Source organism: Cnephaeus nilssonii, assembly GCF_951640355.1.
Source record: "Cnephaeus nilssonii genome assembly, chromosome: 6".
Taxonomy (NCBI): Eukaryota; Metazoa; Chordata; class Mammalia; order Chiroptera; family Vespertilionidae; genus Cnephaeus; species Cnephaeus nilssonii.
Window position 1 is genome coordinate 78821752 of NC_137077.1, and position 20816 is coordinate 78842567.

Consider the following 20816-nt stretch of genomic DNA (forward strand, 5'->3'; position numbering starts at 1 on the left):
ACACATATGTAATACCTTAATCAATAAAGAAAAACAATTTCTTAGCAATAAAATAACACTGAATATAACAATCTGCACTGTAATACGTCCTGAAGTCTCTATTATTCAAATGAATTGGCATGACCAAGATATAAAAAATTCTGGTTATTTGTACTTTCTCATTGCTGAATACAAAGCAAGGGCTACTAATATTTTAAATTTTATCAGTCTTTTGGCCAAATAAAGATATTTTTTTCCATGTAGTTGAAAGTAAATAAATGCTTTTCAGTCAAACTTCTCATTTCATAAGGAAATGAGAATTGTGTCCCTAATATTTTCTTAACACATAATACAAGTAATGCCCTTCAAATTTTTAGTTAACCTCAAAACACATTTATATTCCTCAAAAGATAAAAGTTTATTTTACCCTAATATCACATCACTATGCAATCCAAAGCAATATCAAAAAACAGCCAGAATTAAACAGATGTTGTTTATGTGTCCTGTATTTTGATAAATGTAATAGAAAAATAGTGAAAAATTGTTCTTGCACAGATATTCTGATCCAGCTGGAAACAGATTTTAATCCCAAATAAATGATCCATTTTGAATTATGGTATATGAATTTTTATGAGTTGCTTTACCATTCATTTGTCAAAGGAACCATAGTTTTGGCAAATGTGAATAAATGCTGAAGATAAATTATATGGAAGATAAGATTATCCTTATGTTCAGGAATTTGTCATACAGCTAGGAGGGAGAAAATATATCTCAGAGAGAGATTTTAAAATTTTAAGACCATGTTAAACACTTTTTAAAATCATGAGATATACTCTGTACAAATGTGTTATAAAATTTCAAAAAATAAAAGTAATAGCAATAATAAAAGTTAAGTAATATTGAATACATAATAAAAATGACATAGAAGTTGACCTCAATGTCTTCAATTCATTGTGAATTCCCATAACCCTTTGTATAATGTCTGATTACATTAATGAGCCTCAAGAGATTTAATTGATGCTGATTTTGGAAACTGTCTGTAAGAAAACCCTTTAGAATTGTGATTTAATATAATTATGTGTGGGCCTGCTAGTTAAGGAACAGGTACTTAAAAACTAATAAAGTGACTAGAGGCCAGGAACATAAACGGGAGAAGAACAGTGGAGTGTGTGTAAAAGGATCCACTGGATAACAAACATTTATTGAGTGCTTAGTATGTACCAGGCACTGTTATACATATCAACTCATTTCATTTTCATCACAACCTTATCAGATAGGTCCTATTGTCAAACTCATTTTACAGATTAGGAAACTGAGGAACAACAGATTAAGTACTTGTTCAATACTACCCTCAGGTAACAAGTGGGGGGAAGTAAAGATAACAAGAAAATAAAGAAAATAAGGATAATATGGATAAATAAGAATTGAATCAAGTCATTGATCAACTCTCTATTAAGACTAATATAATGATCAACATATTTCATTGTTTTCTCCTTGAAAACAAGATAGGAAATCTGAGTCAAATATATGAACCTATTGAGAAAACAAGCTTAACTTAGTTGACATTCTTAGCATGACATCTCACAAGATTCATGATTTACAGGAAACATTTTCAATGCACAAATTCAGCGATTTTCTTTACTATATGAAATAAGATGTAATTTTTTTCACAAGCCACCAGTATTTAATAAAAAAAATTAAAACAACATTTCTCTCATGTAACCAAAGCATGACTCTCTCTCTCTCTCTCTCTCTCTCTCTCTCTCTCTATATATATATATATATATATATATATATATATATATATATATACTGAGTGCCCAGATTATCATGATCTCTGAATGCATAATAATCTGGCCACTCAGTGTATATCCTATGTAATAAAAGGCTAATATGCAGGAGTTCGACCAGCAGGCAGGCCGGCCAACCGCCCATGTCCCCTTCCCCTGGCCAGGCTGGCCGGACCCTACCCATGCACAAATTCATGCACCGGGCCTCTAAGTGCCCAGATTATTATGCGTTCAGAGATCATAATAATCTGGCCACTCAGTTTAGTACACATAATATACTGTGTGTGTGTGTGTGTGTGTGTGTGTGTGTGTGTGTGTGTATATATATATATATATATATATATATATATATATATATATATATATTCATGGATTCTTTTATATAAAAATTCTAATTTTTGAAAGAATAGATGTTGAATAACAACCTAAGAGAGAGTTTCAGGTTTATTTAAGTTTCAGAGAATTGTTCATAAATTTATTTATTTTTTGTCTAAGGTATTGTGTGTTTCCCATTCTTTCAGCCTTTAAAAGTTATGTTGACTTTTTTTTTTTTATCTATTTGAAGTTTGTTTTGGCTATTTTCTGTACTTAAAAATTGATTACCTCAGGAAAAGTGATGGCATTTGGAGTAAAGCAAATATACTACTAGTGGGAATCAGGACACAATAGCCCTAGATATGGCACCTTGATATGCTGAGTATTTTTAGCTGACAGAGTGAGAAAATGGGAGAAGCAGGAAGTTCCTTCAGACTTTCCACACACGCCTCTTTCATGAAACAGGTCATAACACCCTTATGCGAGAAGTGCCCTCCCTATACCTGGAGGAAATGAGCACCGTTATCTCTGAAGACAGAGGAACAAGAAGAATCCACCAACATCACGACTTTCTAAGTTTCCTCCATTTACTACATTACCTGTTCACTCTTCATCAAACCTAGCATAAAAATATGCAGGTTTAACCATTTTATTTTTTGCTCTTCATTTCCTTAGAAAGGCTCCCAAGTCATGAAAAACTTATAATAAATGTGTATGCTCTTTTCCTGTTATTTTGTGTCAGTTTAATTTTCAGACCTACCCAGGGACCTAAGAAGGTTGAGGTATTTTTTTTTCTCCCCTACACTGTACATAAAATTGAAAAGGGCATGTTAAATGACCATTTGATTGTCTTTCTTTAAAGTGTGTGTGAGTGTGTGCATACACACACACACACACAAAAGTTTAAGCAAATTAAAATTAATAAAGCAGGCAAATACTGAGGAAGTTCTGGGCCACAAGCTCACTCTGGTTATCTGCAAATGGTTTCTGAAGTAACATTTTGGGGACCACAGTGCTGCAGTCTGTGGAAGAGAAAATCACACAACCTGTGAGCCACAAAGAATGCGTCTTTCTTAGGTCACTAAGAAAATTTGAATCACTGTGTTAATAAATGAAGCATGAAAAGTAGTTCTATCAAATAGTTTTCACTAAACACAAACCATTAACTTTTATTGTAATAGTTTTCAAATTGGGCTCCTTCAGAAAATATTCTATACATGACTGCAATAGTAAAAACTACAATTTAAGATACCCTGAAAATTAAAATTTCATATATATGTATATATACATATCTATAGAAAAATTCGGTATTGTATGCTCTATTAATGGCAGCTTAATTTTCTCGAAAGTATTAATATATGCCAGTCATAGAGCGTGATCAAAACCCTGGACATTCCATAACTGCAGGGTAGTTCTAGTACATAATTCCCATTCACAGAGAAAAGGGAAGGGAATGTGCAAAGAATGTGTATTGGAGACTACTGAGGGTTAAGTAAACTAAGCTCATGGTTCAGATTCCGGAAATTGATTATAATCAAAATGCAAATATTTAACATGTAGTATTTGCCAAATGAAATGCTGAGAAAGTATTTAATCTCATTGGAAATTCTAGTGCTTACTTCCCAGTGTTACCTGTACTAGCAAACACCTAAAGTTCCCATATTGATTTGTACTTTGGAGAGAAATATTTCATAACAAAAAAGCATAAGTATATTTATTAAAGGAAAATTCCCTAGCCTGAGTATTTAGTTTAATGATTGCTGTAGTTATATCAATGATTAGCATTTGTTTTCCTTTTGGCAGCTAAGTCCACAATTGGCTTTGGTTCTTAGTGAAATATATTCCCTAGGGATGGTGATTTTCAGCTTGTATCTGCCTGCAGCCACCTGCTCTTTCCTCTCTAAATGTATTCTGAGCTATGTTGGCATATTTGAATGGCACTAGAAATATGTATGAATTTGAATTATACAGTAGGATAGCTGAAGGCACCAGATAAGCTTCTTTATCCCCGATTTTCTGAACATACTTTGTAATAAACTGTAATAAAATGTGACCTCCAATTGGAAACTTATCTAAAATAATTAGCTCTTCACATTAGTCATAAATAAATTACCTAAAGGGAAACAATAAATTAATAACTTGTAGAAACAAGAATGTACAAGGACCTGTCATATAATTTTGTTAAGGAAAAGGAGATACTTGAAAACATTATCTATAAGAGAAAAACACTAGTTATCTATATCAAAAGTATCTATGTCCATTTACTTCCCAACCTTTTAAACTCTTTAATATGCTCTGAATTTCACTGCCTCCACCTCCTGAAGGACTTTACTTTATGGCTTATTCCTTCTTAATCTCTTTTTTATCTTTTCCCTTTCCCTCTGGTCCTTCCTACTACCCTGTCACATATCCTGAATATGAGTTGACCACATATTCCACTCAGTTATCTTTCTTTCACAAACACAAATAGCAACCCACAGTTACTTTCTCTTGTTCATCACTTTACAGAAGCCACAACCCACCATAATAAAAAGACTTCCACCCTTCCCCACGCCCAACCAACACAAGTCTTCTTGTTTATCAGAGCTCTCCTAACTGTCAAACCCAATAGCCATTTTTGCCACTGATCTGACTTGACCTCTTTGTTACATTATGCATTGTGACCTTTCTCTTCCATTCTTGCAGCAATCCATTGCTTGATTTCTTGACTGCACCCTCCATGGTTCTTCCTTTACCTTTCTAGCTCCTCCTTCTCAGTTCCTACAAGGGTCTCACTTCCTCTGCACGTTCTACAGATGTAGGTGTCCTGCAGGAATGGCCACAGATCCTTTGCAGCCGAACTGAGGCTGTGGTTTGATGAGAAAGCCTGAGATGAAAGACTGTATGGAGAGAGACCCAGCCATCTGTTGTCCCATCTGAACCTAGTCCTCAGCCAACCCACTGCTCACGAGAGAGCCAGGTGAAACCAGAAGAACCACCCCAGTTTATCGACAAAATCTTGACAAATAATACATTTTTGTTTTCAGCTGCTAATTATTAGGATGTTTTATTATGCAGTGATAACTGATATAATTGGCATCCCCCAGGTTTCCATGACTCATTTCTTGTTCCACTCTACACATTTTATGAGGGACTGTAATATCGCCCACACATTTATCAACCAAGTGTATGATAATAGTTCCCAAATCCAATTATTTTGCCCTTGAATTCCGGACCCATGTTCCCAACTTCTTTTTTTTTTTTTTTGCACATTTACTTGATACTTACATTTGTATAGCCCAGGGCACTTCAAATTTGACAAATCAAAACTAATTCATCATCCAATCCTATCATATCCCAAACTATTCCATCTCCTGATTTCCCATCTTACTGAATGTAATCATTATCCCCGTGCCCCTTTTTCAAGTTTGAAAACTGGACATCTTCAATTCTTTTCTCTCTCTCTCATCCCTAGTAATATTATTCTTCCAAATGCCCAAATGTGTGCCCAGGTCTAACATTTCTATGATTACTACTACAATTCAGACAACTCTATTTTACAATAGATGGCTGTAGTAAGCTATTACAAATTATATTATAAACTCTTGCCCACTTCACATTTGTGCATCATAATATTACCAGACTTCCCTTTTAAACTGCAATCTAATTGTGTATCCCCCTTGATTAAAATTTTAAATAGCTTCCAAGTCCTTTATTTTTAATCTCTTTACCTCTCTTCCTCTCCATTTCACCCTTTCTCCTCTCTCTCTCATCCAAACCTCCCCCATTCAGCCTCTCTCTCCTGCCTGCTCCTAGGATTTTTTCTATGATCTGTTTTCCCCAACTCATAACCAAGCACATTCATCTAGTGATTCCTAACTTCTTGCTGATATCTGACAGGTCTAACATGAGGGCAATCTGAGTTTCACATATACCACCCTATGGATTACTAGACAGAATTGAACTATATCTGCCATATTTTTGTTTTCACTCTGGGCATTTCTACAATTTGTTCCCTTTGTCTGCAAAACCCTTCTAGCTCCTTCTCCATTGGATTAACTCTTACTCTACTTCAAATATTGCTTCCTTTAGGAAAATTCCCTTACCTTCTCTGAATACCCTACCCTCCACCACCTCAGACTGAAATGAGTTTGCATTCTTAATGCTTCTACAGAACCCAGTGACTTTAAGTAATAGCAACTCTACCTTTTATTTTTTGATAGTTTTTCAGTCAGGTCCTGGCCTGAGTCTTTCATCTTTGAAGTCTAAGTGTCTAACATAGTAGATGTTATAAATGTTTCTTTTAATTTTTGGAGTAGGGGTGGGGTGGTAGAAGGGATGTGGGATTATAATTGGGGTAGGAGACAAATGAAGGGAATTTCTCAGTCAACTAGAGCCTGGAGGTTACAACTGTCCCACCACCTGTTTTTGTAAATACAATTTTCTTGGAACCCAGTCATGAACATTCAATTATCTATTGTCTATAGGTGTTTTCACACTACATTGACAGAGTCGAGTAGCTGAGAGGGTAAGATTATGTCCCCTCAACACTGAAATAAATTTAGTATGTGGCCTTTTACACACACAAAAATTGCCAACTCCTGACCTAGATGCCTTCCCTGCACCAAAAATCTAGATTTTTATTTATTTAAATATGAAAACATTCTTTGAACTCCAGTATATACACAATGATTCTGTATCTGACTCTGTAAGGGATAAAAAAGTTATTAAACAGAAAAAATTTCCAATCGCATAGAAGTGATGGCCCTGTTTAGAAGCAATTTCAACCAAAGGTAATGACTAAAGGATCACTAAAGGGATGGTTACTAAATGCTCCATGGAAATTGGGTGGGTTTAGTACAGGGTTAGTCAGCTTGAAAGCCCTCACTGGGAAACCAGCGTGTTTTGTCTTTAAAGCCCTTTTCCAGGTGCAGTATGTTCCCCATTGATCAGCCCCATATGGATATCAGGAGGTATCAAAGTAGGTTGGATGAAAGGCTGCTTTCACAGTCCCATCTCAGGTGCAGCATGTCTAAACACCAGATGTTTGGAGGTGGAATATTTGGAAACATTCAAATGATACCTTGCATTTTTTCACTCTTCACCCTGATGTTCTTCCCTCCACAAATTAACCTTGCCATTTTTCTGTTCCTTATGATGACACACTATATTCCAGTTACTCAGACCCAAAATTATTATTATCGGTGACTCTTTTTTCCCCATCCTGACACTTTCTACTGCCCTTATCAACTCAATTTTGAATTCCCATAAATTCTGTCTCCCTGGTGACCCCTAATAATAACCACTATCTAAAATTTCTTGTTTCAAACAGTATTTGAAACAATAAATTGTTTCATTTATTGTTTGTTCATTGTCTGCCTGTTTACCACTGCATTATCAATTCAGTGAGAGTAGGCTATCTCATTATTTTATTACACAATTAGAAAAAGTCCTTACTGTATATCTCATTATTATTTCCCATTATTTTATTCCAACTACTTAAAATAACATATGGCACATATTAGGAAGTAAATATTTATTGTTGAATACATAAATTTTATTATGATACTTTAAAATGCCTGCCTTGCATTTTAATTATTTATGTATGTCTGTCCACTAATCAGCAAATTCTTTCAAAGTAAGATCTATATCTGATTCATCTTTACTCTCTCATAATGCCTGTCAAGGTGTGGGGTTCATTTAATATTTCTGTATTTTTAAAAGTCATCAAATAACCATAATTTTGTGTCACAACAAGCCAGATATATACAAGTAGATGGCAAATATGACAGAGTGGGATAGTTCATGAATGTTTTGCTTTTAGGTGCTAAGAAAGCAATACAAAAGTCTACCCAGACTTCATAAAGTATTACATAGTACCAACTGCCATTTTACTTAATCCTCTAAACTGTGATTACAGCAAAAAAAGTAGAACCACAAGTAACTTGGTCTAAGTTTCATGCCTATTTTAGTAGTCCTAGGAATAAATTCTTTGACTTTCAATACTAGAGTAGACAAGCAGGCAGTCAAGAAACCAAAGTTAATACATCATGGTCCCATGGCTGCAAAGTGCCTAACTGCCTGCACTAGTAAAAAAGATGGAATCTCAAAGGCTCACCATAGCTTTATACAGTAAGGGTTTTTTCTAATTGTGTAAAGCTCCTTTCTTCATATGAGATTATAGTTATTATATGTCTAACTAGTGGAAACAGACATGGTTTTAATAGCATCTCTCGAACTTCCAGGCAAATGTAAGGTCTTATGTGCAGAGCTGAAAATAGGTATCTTCAGACTCTACTATGAAAGACTGTGGTCTCCCCAAATTAATACCCTGCTACTAGATCATAAGTACCCTCAGTTATCCATACTTCAGGGAATTCCAGGAGGATTGAAAAAAGTCAGAGTAAAGGAGGAGCATTAGAGTAACCAAAGGCATCTGAGGTGACTATCAATGTCCTAATCATTGGTTGAGAAAACAAGCATACACTGTGAAGTATACCAATAAGCCTCAGACACAAAACTCCTATCACTTGCTGAAGTTAGACCACTGTATGCATTAATGGAATTCAAATCCAAGAGATCAACAAAATAGTAGAATAACTCAATTCTAAGAAATGATAATCTGACAAATTTAATATGATTATTAGAATGAATAGCAATTAACTACAGCTGACTGTAAGTCTAATACAGCTTGTCATAAACACATCTTTAACATTTTTCTATACACTTCTTCAACTGTAAAATGTTGTTTTCTACTAACATAATCAAGATTATGGATTGTCGCCAAACTGATCATATTTCTGCCTGCTTCCTGATTCCTCTTTTTTTATTATCCTATCTGAGTCCATCTTAGCTTTGGGTGATTCAGCCCCCTCCTACATACTTTTATACATCTTATTGTGTTCCCTTCTCTTGTCCAAGCCTGTCACCTAACTGTGGGAGTTTAATAAATGCTAATTGTGATGATGCTCCTTTTGTTTTCCTTTACCTCCATTTACTTCTCTGTTATATACTTCCACTGCAAAAACATTTATTGAGCACTGCCTCTACAGAGAAATAACCCTCTCCAACCCCAAGATACTATCCTTTCATTTTCTTTACTGTGTGATAAAGATTGTGCTTTTATCTACCCTGTCAAAGGTAGTCTCCCATGAAAGAGTGAATTAAAAATAATTTCATTCATGAGATATTGAACTATAATGCTGTTTTCTCAATTAGGAGTTAATCTCTTAGGAATGGAGGTGTGTCTGTGCATTTCTGATACAATATTAAATCCAGAGTTTACCGGTTCTAAAGAAATGTAATAAAAAAGATAACTACCCTAAAGAATTAAAATAAAAAGATAACTAATAACATTCATATATTTGTATTACTAAATTTAAAATTATGGTTAGCAGATAGCAAATACTCAATAATTCTTAGATATCCTACCTAATAATAGACAAATATGCAAATTGACCTCAGCTTCGCTACACCCAAGCCACGCCCACCAGCTAAGCCACACCCACCAACCAATCAGGAGGAGTATGCAAATTACCCCAACCAAGATGGCGGTTAATTTGCATATCAAGACAGTGTAGAAAGAAGCCAAGAGCTGCAGAAGGGAGCAAAGCTTCGGAAAAGCAAGCAAGCTGGGGGGAGGAGAAGGGAGGAGCGGAGGCGGGGCCGGGGGAGAAGGAAGGAGAGCAGGCGGGCTGGCGGAGAAGGGAGAAAAGCAGGCAGGCTAGTGGAGAAGGCGGGGTGGGGGAGAAGGGAGGAGCCCAGGTGGGGCGGGGTAGAGTGCAGCAGGAAACCCTATTGCAGGATTCTTCCTGCAACGGGAATGCTAGTTTTAGATAAAAAAATAATTTATAAACTAATCACATGTGATTGTAAGTAGAAATAAACACATTTGACTTTTACAATGCATCATCATGTCTTAGGTAAAATGAAATCACACTAAAATAAATTTCTTATAATTCTATTTTCTAAAGTTATCTTGAAAAGGTAAACAAGGGGGACAAGAGAATTAAACTCTAATTTGCAGAGGGTACTTTAGAATTATAGAAGCTTAGACATTAAAGGGACCTTAAATATTCAATCTCTCATTTTATTAAAGGTAAGGTTAAAATATTTAAATTATGTATCCCTTCTTTTTATCAAAACTTCACAAAGACAATAAGGAAATATCCCTTAACTATTTTATGCATTGCAAAATCATTAATGATCTTACAATTTGGCTCAAAAAAGTGTGAGGATTAAACCTAAAAGATGTCAGAATTCATATTTTCATCAGGATTCAGAGATAGTTTTATAAAATATTTATAGATTCATTTCTAATTTTATTCACTAATTTATAATTGACTTCTCTATATCCAAGGAGGAAAAGAGATCAGTGGTGATACAGAAGTTTTAGAGTATCAAGATTGACATTTCAAAACCCAAAATATCACACCACATTTAAGTATTAAATAGCATTTTTTAAAAATATATTTTTATTGATTTCAGAGAGGAAGGAATAGGGAGAGAGAGATAGAAATATCAATAAGAGAGAATCATTGATCGGCTGCCTCTTGCAGGCCCCCTACTGAGGACTGAGCCCATAACCCAGGCATGTGCCCTTGACCAGAATTGCACTTGGGACCCTTCAGTCTGTAGGCTGATGCTCTGTCTACTGAGCCAAACCAACAAGGGCTTAAATAGCATTTTTAATTCAACAGGGCTGAACAAGAAGTAAGTATTTATTGAGCTTTTATTATGTCCTAGTATTGCATTGTCTTTAATATAAGTTAGATTTCTTGATGGTTTAGGATTAAGTCTATTTTAGAGATGACAAAATGTAGTCCAAAATAGGCCATACACCACAATGGTTAAAAAGCATGAATTTACTTGTTGCACTCCTCTGTGTCTTTATTGCCTCAAATGTAGAATAGAGAAAATAATAGCTCCTTCTTCACAGCATTATTTTAAGTATTATGTAAATTATTTAAAGCAGTGCTTGGCACAGAGGTGGATTTACCCTGAAACTAATGAAACTTAAGCAAAAGGGCTGCCTTATTTGCACAGCGGCCTTCCAAGACCCTGGAATGACCTTAGCAATATTTTTATTCGTAATTGTGTATTATTTACTTAAAGAGCACGTCCTTTAATTTTTAAACTTGGATTTACCTTTGCATGTTGTTGTTGTATTAGAAAGATTAAGTACTTGCCACAGGGCATACAATTAGTAATGGCATATCTGAGATATGACCTAAGGTCTATGTAAATAAAGAGATGGAATTCTTAATCAAGATATTTTTCTTCCTAACATTTTCCCTTTGTCTCATAACTGTGATTATCTTATACAAAGAGCATAACTTCTCATTTCATGTGAGAAAATAAATGTTTCACAATCATATTTTCCTCTTATCTAAAAAGAAAGACAAAATGCTCACATTCAGCAGTGTTGTATAGAGTAGCCACCCACCATTGTCTGCCAAACCTCACTCACACATACTCAGTTGTGTTCAAGGAGATGAAGTTGAATACGAGTATCCCTAGTGAAGAATGTGTTACCTTGGTTTGTTTGCTACCAAAAGACAAACAATATTCCTAAAATACGTTTTACAGCATTTTTGTCAGATATAGCCCTTCACCATTTGACGGAAAGGAGGTGTTGAGCCTAGGATCAGAGATATAAAGAGGTGAACCTAATGAACAAAATAAACTGATGAACAATATAGATCCAGAGACATAGAAGCATTGAACAGACTGAGGAATATCAGAAGGAAGACTGGATGTTGATGGGTGGGTGGGGAGAGATCAACCAAAGAACTTATATGCATATTAGGGGCCCAGTGCACGAATTTGTGCACCTTGAAAGGAACTGTGGGCCGTGAGGCTGGGGTGGGCACAGGGGCAGGTCTCGGCCCATCCTCCGTGCCCCTGCCCAGCCCCTCCCACTGTGGCTCCTGGTCCCCTGTCTGCTTGCAGCCCTGCTCCCGCTGCCACTCCCACGTGCTGACGGTGCTGGCCCCACTTGCACCTGCTGATGGCGCGGAGCGATTTGGGCCAGTGTCAGCAGCAGGTGGGAGTTGCGGCTGCCAGCCCCAATCGCCCCTAGGAGCAGGGGGAGTTGGAGAAGCCCTGAGGGGTGATCAGGCCTGGGAGGGATGGAGGGGGTCAATGGGAAAAAAAATAGAGGGGGGGAACATCTGCAATACTTTCAACAAGAAGGACAAATTAAAAAATAACATTATGTAAAAAATTTAAATAGTTACATATTTTTAACTACTATTCATAAAAAAAAAAAAAAAGATGTCAACCTTGAATTTCTGGATTCATTCTTTAAGTTACCCATGCATCAAGCATACTGCTCTATTCCTGTGATCCAAGTTCTGTACAGTGATCAGCTGTATTTAAAGAGTATATATTAAATCCATTTATTCAAACCAAGAGGGCTTTATAGTCTGCAGATATAAGCCTTTCAGGATAATTTTCTTTGTCAGCATATTTAATTCTCATTGATTATCCTTATCCTTAAAATATCTTGCCAGTGCTAAGCATATTCCCAAGGCTCTATTCAATTCACATAAAATAATAACTTTACCCCTGGTTGACTATTCACATTAGCAGTTGCTTTACATTATAATCAACAATTATGCAAACTTCCTCTAAAAAGTAGTATTACAACAGGCTCCACAGGAATGGAATAAAAATATATTTTAAATAATTGATTCTTAAGAAACCAATAGTATATGTGTTGTGTATATTTATTTAGCCAAAAAAATGTCTTTAAAAACTCCTAAGCAAACATACATTAAAAAATATTAGAACACAGAAGTATGCTGAACTTTTGCCTTCCACATGCACCTGGTGTAGATTATTGCCTCACTTTAGAAAACTAATGTGTTAGAGACAAAGAGATTGCTCTTCCAGAACTGGAATCCACATGCACCTGAAAGAGGTAAACTCATGCCCCCACTTCAACTTTCTTCCACCTTCAGAACTAAAATAAAAAGAGAGCCACATTTTGTGAATTACTTGAAGCTACTATCAAATTTCCTTGTAAATAAAATTGTTAACCAGCTACAGACTTTTTAAAACTTTTTTTTTTTAAATCCATTTAAGAACTTTATACCTTAATGTTTCATGAATTAGTACAGGGCATTATAACACATCTTATGTAGTGATTTTAAGTCGGCTTATAGTTGTTTGAGTAACAATTCAAGATTTAACCTAGAGCTCAATTTCACCACTGCTACTGTTCTCAGGATAGTTTTGCCAGGAATAGAGCATTCCATTCATTGTTCTGAATGGGCTGTCTGCTGCCAACTAGTAACTACTTAAGTTACCAGGTATTCTTAAGGGAAAATTTTTTCAGGAACTCCTGGGAACTAAGAAGATGTTCATACTCAAATATCTGGCATTTCTCAATCCAGTTTTGGGACCATTTTAAATATTCATTGAAGGCCAAACAAAACATTACATAATAACTCCCCATTCTGCAGAATTCACGAATTACCATACTTCTAATTACAGAGAAAATATCTATCCTGCCAGCAAAACTTAATTCTTCTAACCACAAACCTTAATTCTTTCTTCTGATGAAGCATTTATGGCATGATGTACTTATGGGAGCAATATGAAGCACCTAGTTTTAAAAAGCTTGGCAGATATGTTCTAATTGATTCAAAAGCAAATTTAAATGCAGATTTTATGTATCAACTATAAACAAGAGAGCTGTATTTTATTCCTAATATATTTATTACAAGAACATTTTTGGAGACTTTTAATTTCAAGTTGATATTATGACAATATTTCTTATCACCTGCGATAGACATATCCATAGGTATAGGGAAAACCAAAGGAAAGTCAAGAGTGGACTAAATAGTGCTTAACAATAATGATAAGGCCATGTTAACCAGATTAGATCCTATCATAATCACTGTTAATTTTCTTTTACAAATCACCTAAATAAACTATTCTATTTTAAATTTCAAGAGAACATATGGGATGCTGCTTTCCTATGACAATTTTCTGCTTTTAGCAAAGTTTAGTAAAAGGTCCAAGCAATTCTCTGACCTCAAATTTTATTCATGAAAACCCCAAGGAATCACAACTTACAACCAAGTATCCCTAAAAGCTTTATAGTGGCGTTCTACTTTTCTGAACTTTTAAAAAAGTTGCCAGTTGCTATTTAGTAGCAATAGTTTTTAAAACAATCATTATTTTGACAATCAAATCTAATATGAAGATGATCAGGACCACAAATGGAACCTATGTGAATATTTGAAAAGGCTAATAATCTAAATCCCATGACTGAAGGTCCATATGAATGCCAAGGCAAGTTAGGCTTCGCTATTTGCTTCTTTGGCTTTTATATGAGAAACGATGTCTATCTAGTGACTTTTAGAAAACACTTTCAGAATTTTAAATAGTTTATTGAAAAGAAAATATCTAGAATCTCCAACATTTTTATTCTTCATGTTGAATAAGAAGTTGTATAAGGTCTTCATGGATCTTTAGGATTCAGTCATAGAACATTCTATTATTCTGGAACCAAAATAAACGACTCATCTTCTGAGAGTAAAAGCTCTTCTGAAAATTACTCTCGCTATTAAATACTAATAAGTTAGAGAAATTTAAAGATTAATTCTGATTGTAAACAAATTTTAGATTGGCTCCATTTCTTTTATTTATAGGAAACTTAGAACTGAAAAGCATGAAGCGTTTGCTTGCCCAAAGACAATCATTTTGTGACCATATATTTTATTCTCAAATTTCCTGAATACTGTTTCCTAAATTTTTTAATTAAATATATTTTTTTAAATTTAGAAGATGATCTGGTAGGGTAGGATTAACTTGGTGTCCAAATCCAATTAATTATTTGTCTATTTCCCTGGGTTTTGCATTATATCAAATATCAACCAGAATTTTTATTTTTTATTAATCCTCACCCAGGGATATTTTCTCCATCAATTTTTAGAGAAAGTGGAAGGGAGGAAGGGGCGGCGGGGGAGAAAGAGAGAAACAGGTGGAAAAATAAAACAGAAGAAAACAAAAATATATCATCAATAGCAATACTAAACACTGAAAAAATAAATATAAATTAATTATATTTCAATCCACTATATGGCTTATTTACTGCTTAGTTTGAAATACCCTTATTTTTACAGACTTGACTATCACTGTGGTTTAAATTTGTCTGAAGGGTTAGAAAAATACAAACCTGTAAACAGAAGCTCTCAATTATAAGAGGAAAGTATCATCACTTACCACCTTTGCGAAAACACATTCATAATAAAGCATCACCTTTTGGAACACCATTGCATTTACTCAGAGAAACTTGAAATACTATGAAACTCCTCATTTTTTATTGTTCTTTCCACTTTTTCATAATTTTGCATAGAAAATGTTGTATTAAAAAATGTTTCTGTACTTACCTCCTTGAACGAAAATTAGTTTTATGGGCAGAGTAGATAGAGCAGTAGCAAAACGGAGGTAATGAAAGTGGACACGTACGCCCCTGAGGGAAACTCACAGGGGAGTGTGCAAAGCCTTGTTGCACTGTTATTTGGCATACCAATGACAGAATTATTGAATTTATAATAAAAAACAAAAGACAAACACACGTGCATGCGCACAACAATCCTGAACTACCTGGGAAGTTTTAAAAAAGATCAGTATGGCAGAAATATAACTTGTCTTATAATACCATCAACTTTCCCAAAGAAATTTCTATATATTTTGACAGCATTTAAAAAAACATACTCATAAATAATACTACTGAATAATAATTTAAAAAGTAGTAAGGATTTTATTTTGGAAAGGGGAGTAATTTAGAATATTTTGGATGTACTAATATACAAATCTATTTTTGATAACCATCACTAACATATTTTTTTAATAATACCCAAACACATTTATTTATTTTAACATAGTTTTACCAGTTACCAGATATACCATATTTGTGGTCTACTGTAAGTTATTAGCAAATAAAACTGGTTCAGAAAATTTTATAGTATAAATTATTGCTGTTTTAGTTTCTTAAGCAAACTTAGTCAACTAAATCATGAATACATTTGGAATGAGTTAAAAACAGAATGTTTCAAATAGACATTCATATACAAATTAAACTATGGAGATTTACTTTAAAGTTGTATCACTCCCATATTTTTATGCAGACACTTTAAAATAATTGTATCATTTCCTACCATCTAATTGTATGCTTTTTAAATTTACAAGTAAATTACAAGTACAAACAGGCATGACTGAGAGAAGAGCTGTGGAAAAGCCTTTATGCCAAAATAAATATATTAAAAAGTACAGCCCATGTATAAAATTATCCTCACATTTTTGGCATAGAGATGTAACATTGGAGGTGTTAATAAAACATTGAATAGGACTGAAACACACATATTGACTCAAAAAATCTGTGTGTGTGTGTGTGTGTGTGTGTGTGTGAGAGAGAGAGAGAGAGAGAGAGAGAGAGAGAGAGAGAGAGACTAAGATAAAGAGAAATTATTTACACTATTTACACTATGGGCATTGCAGGCTTGAAAGTGCAAAGAAAACCAAATCAAAGTAAAATATTAATAATAAGGATTAAGGAGGACAGCTGTTTGAATCCTCCTGAAACCACCTAAAGTTCTCAAACATTTTCTAAAGAACCAGTTCATGAAAAGTTTCTCTACAGAGTATTTTCACTTCAGGAACTTTTCAAGTTTCAGGTCTGCCCTACTTTAAGGACAGCCAAAGCATTGTTTCAGGATTGTATCAGCAGCTGTGTTTTTTGTTCTAATTAGTGGTTAATTAATTTTACTTATGTATTCATAAACATTTAACTCTTCCAATAACACACTAAAATTTTGTCTAAAACAAAATGAAACTTGCTAGCCTACTACTCTCAAATATGTAAGGCAACACAAAGAGAAATTTTGGTGATATTGTGATACAATGACTGGCCAATGGGGAGAAAAATGAGTTTTTTTTTTAAAAAAAAAATCATTATTTTCAGCGATCCTTGCCCTGGCCACTGCAGTCACTGGTTCTGAAGCAATATCCTCACCAGTGAAGTACAAATACAAGACCTCAACCCCTAGGGCTCTGTCCCCAAAGGACAATTTTCACCAGAACCCAACTGCAACAAATCTCATCCTTCCACACAAACTCCGGAGCACACATCCGCTGGACTTTACCTATTTTTATGCCGAGTCTTGAGCAAGTTTCTTCCAAAGGGAGCCATGGTCGCCAGGCAATGGAACAGCAAGAACTTATCCCAAAGTTATCTGAGGATGGGAGGTAGGAGCGCCTGGGTTTCTCTGATGAAGGGAGGAGGACTGGAAGCTCCCTGCTCACCTCCTTAGAAGTCCCTGGCTTTCAGCTCATTAGCAGCAGGCTAAGAGAGCTGCTGGAAGTTGTGCAACTGCTGTTTAACTTTGAACTGCGGGATTGTTGTGGCTGCTGCACCTTTGGAGACCTGCCCAGCTTCAGCCTCAAAGAAAGCATTTGGAAGCAGGAAAAGAAAAAAAAAAAAAAAAAAAAAAAAAGGAGAGGAAGGGAGGGGGACTCTATTGTGTTCTGTACTTATTTGCAGACTTGCTAAACTTTAAGAACTGCCAACCGCACGGGCAGGTTCATACCCATGGAATGAGAATTTCACTTGGTTTGGAAACCCCCCTCCCTCCTTTCCACACCCAACCACACAAGGTGAACTGAGCATACATAACAGGATTAAAAGTAAATACCCCCACCTCCCAGCAGCTCCAGTCGGTGGAAAGCATCTGATCTGGCACGTTGGAGTGAGGGCCCAGAACTCTGCCTGCGGATTCCACAGGAAAATCCCCTGCCCGGGGTGCCAGTGCTGGGAAGGATGCGGAGGAGGAGCGCAGCTGGGGACGGAGTGCGGGTGGTCACAGACTCCCTGGGATCTCAGGCCCCCAGTTCACGGTTCTCAGAGCTGCCCACCCCCCCCCCCCCCCCCCCGACTCCACTCCTCCACGCTCTTCATTCATCTTCCCCAAGGTGAAGGACCAAAGGGCCCCTGATCTCAGCACTGGCCTGGGATCCTGTCGGGGTTTGGAGTCCGACTTCCCAGGGGTTTAGGCCAGCCCTTGCCTCACCTTGGGCATTTACTGGGCCTTTGGGGCCCTGGGAGTTCGAAGGAAGAGCCAAATGTTTGCTCCCGCCCCTCACTCAACTAGTCAAGTGACAGGACGCGCCTGGAGGACTTCAGGGAACTCGAAGTGTGAAGTGGAGGTCGAGGGGGTGGGCAGGCATCACCGGGTCCCAAGCTAGCTCGAACCCAGGACCTGGGCAGCCAGCGCTGCGCCCCCTGAGCTCCCCTTCACGGAGATGAGGGCCTGCTGAGTTTTCCCAGGATATATTTTCTAGGATTTCCTCTCCCTAATCCCCTCCCTGCTGCCCCTCCTCCCACTCCTGGCGCAAAGCATCTAACCATTGGCTTCCTCAGCAAAGGGAGCCAGGGAAAGAAGTCAAAGGACTGTAGGGTCACTGGGAATCACACTTTAGGCTAGTGGGTCTCTGGACCCTGGCAGAGAGCATGATGGCTCACACTTTCTTGGGGACTCTAGCCTCATCCTCACTAACATCAAACAACAAAAAAGTGACCAAAAATGACTATCCTTTTATATGAACGGGTTTATTAAGGAATCTACAGAGCTCAAAATTTTCCTCCAATATCTACCATATCTACCATCATAATTCTTCTCTAGTCCTCTATATTGCATAGTTCTATACCTATATATACATATATGCAATTTTTATATTATTTAAAATATGTTATTTATTTATAATGTACTTGTATATAAGTGATATATATATATATATATATATATATATATATATATATATATATATCCATCTTGGATATACATCAGTTTCAGTTCTTGATTTTCTTTTACAAGCACATCACAAAAAAAAAATTTGATTTAAACTATTGTGGATGATCACCCAGTTATTCTAAGTTGTTCCAAACACAATCACCTAAAGCTATACTGTTTATTTATTAATATAATGCCTGCTGTCAATTTGCAAAGAATTTTGTATTTACAAATACCTGTTTCCTGTAGTTTCGGTTCTCCACCCTTATTAAGATTATTTGTACAGATAGTTTTCATATAAAACGTTTTTCAATAAAGGAGTTTTAATGGAACAAGAGGAAACATTACATCTTTATTAGTATAATCTTATGTTGAGTTTCAAGTTAGCTCAAATGAGTCTCATTTATGATGTTGTTATTCCTCATATAAAATATTCTATTAATACTGTTCATGACAAGCTCTTTGATGTGTAAGAATTAAAACACAGGGTTAATGTCCCTCAGACATTAAAAGCTAAAAGGACTCACAACATGGGCACTCACATCTAAATAGGAAAATAAGCAAATAACAATTTTAAAAGAAAAGAACAAAACCGTGTTTTTAAAAAAATCAACTTTACTAGTAACCGGATATTGTAGGTAACTGGAAAAGAGATTTCATTTTGCATCTATCAAATTGCCTGATTTTTAAAATGATAATGCTCAAGTCTGTCAGTATGATGGTCAGAGTATACTATCTACATGAGTAGTACAGATTGATAATATCCCTGATAGAAATGAATCTGGCTATGTACATCAATAACCTTCAAAATATTTAAACTCTTTTATCCAAGTTGATTCTCATAAGGAAATAATCAGAGTTTCATATAAAGGCCTATATTCATTGATATTCATTTGAGAATTAAATAAAATATTGCATATAAGTGTTGACACAGAGTATTAGACAAAGTACTAATTTTTTTAAAACTGGGATTATAGGCCAACTCTGACTGCATGTATTTGCAGTGATATCTTGGAGCATTGCATAGTTCCTCCCAAAGATGTTTCACTTCTTTGGAAGAAGGCATTTTTTAAAACTTACTTTTAATATTAGTTAGGCCCATACTCTAAAAAATTAGATGTTATATTGAAAAACAAGAGTGAGTTGCAAATTATTTTTTATTTGGGTGTGATACAAATGATTTTTGTCTAGTAGAAATATTACTCAAAAGGTTATGGTTTTATTGCCCTGTAGAATATCACCAATTGATCAGAGCCTGCCAGCGCAGGCAGGAGGGACCGAGAGGTTGGCTGTTCCCGCTTATTCACCAGCCCTTTCCCCCAACGCCTGTCACCCTCTGTGTGTGGGGTGACCTGCGAGGCAAGGGCCTTGGCCTGACACCGCCCAAGTCTGCTGCCATCCACCCCTGGTTTCCTGTTGGACATCAGGTGATCAGGGCCTGCGTTGAGCATCTGCCCCCTGGTGGTCAGTGTGCATCATAGTGACTGGTTGTTCCACCATTCAGTTGATTTGCATATTACTCTTTTATTAGATACGATAGCACTCTTTTCTATCCTCTTTTGGACAGCTTTATACTTCTGCTGCATCCCTCATTAATAAATTTAGCCCATCTCTGATACTTGCCTACTATACATTTGTATGAGATTCATACATTTCAGATTTTTAAAACTTATACTTTAAAAAATTCAGAATGTATTGTTCTTTCTGAATCAACAGGAAATCTTTGTAGAAGAAAGATAAAATGTGTAAAATAAGTTTTGATGGTAGAACACAAAGTGTCCTTTTACTCATCTATGAGTATGAAGCTCAACAAAAATATATAGAAAAGGTGTATTTTCATAGATATTTAAATTGACATGAAAAATCAACATGGAAATGGTACATTACATTTGATATGAAAAAAAAGTGAATGAATATTTTTCACAACCAAATGAAAAGTACTTAATCTGTG

At 35.8% G+C, this 20816-nt stretch overlaps 1 protein-coding gene across 1 annotated transcript in view; it reads right to left on the reverse strand.

Annotated features, from left to right (window-relative positions):
• Positions 1–17694, reverse strand: part of RASSF9 (Ras association domain family member 9) — a 35970-nt gene extending 18276 nt beyond the window's left edge. The window contains exon 1 of the mRNA XM_079774222.1: positions 17222–17694. Within this exon, the coding sequence (XP_079630348.1) occupies positions 17222–17268 (47 nt within the window). The 5' untranslated portion in view covers positions 17269–17694. The remainder of the gene's footprint in view (positions 1–17221) is intronic.
• Between the last annotated feature and the right edge of the window lie 3122 nt (positions 17695–20816).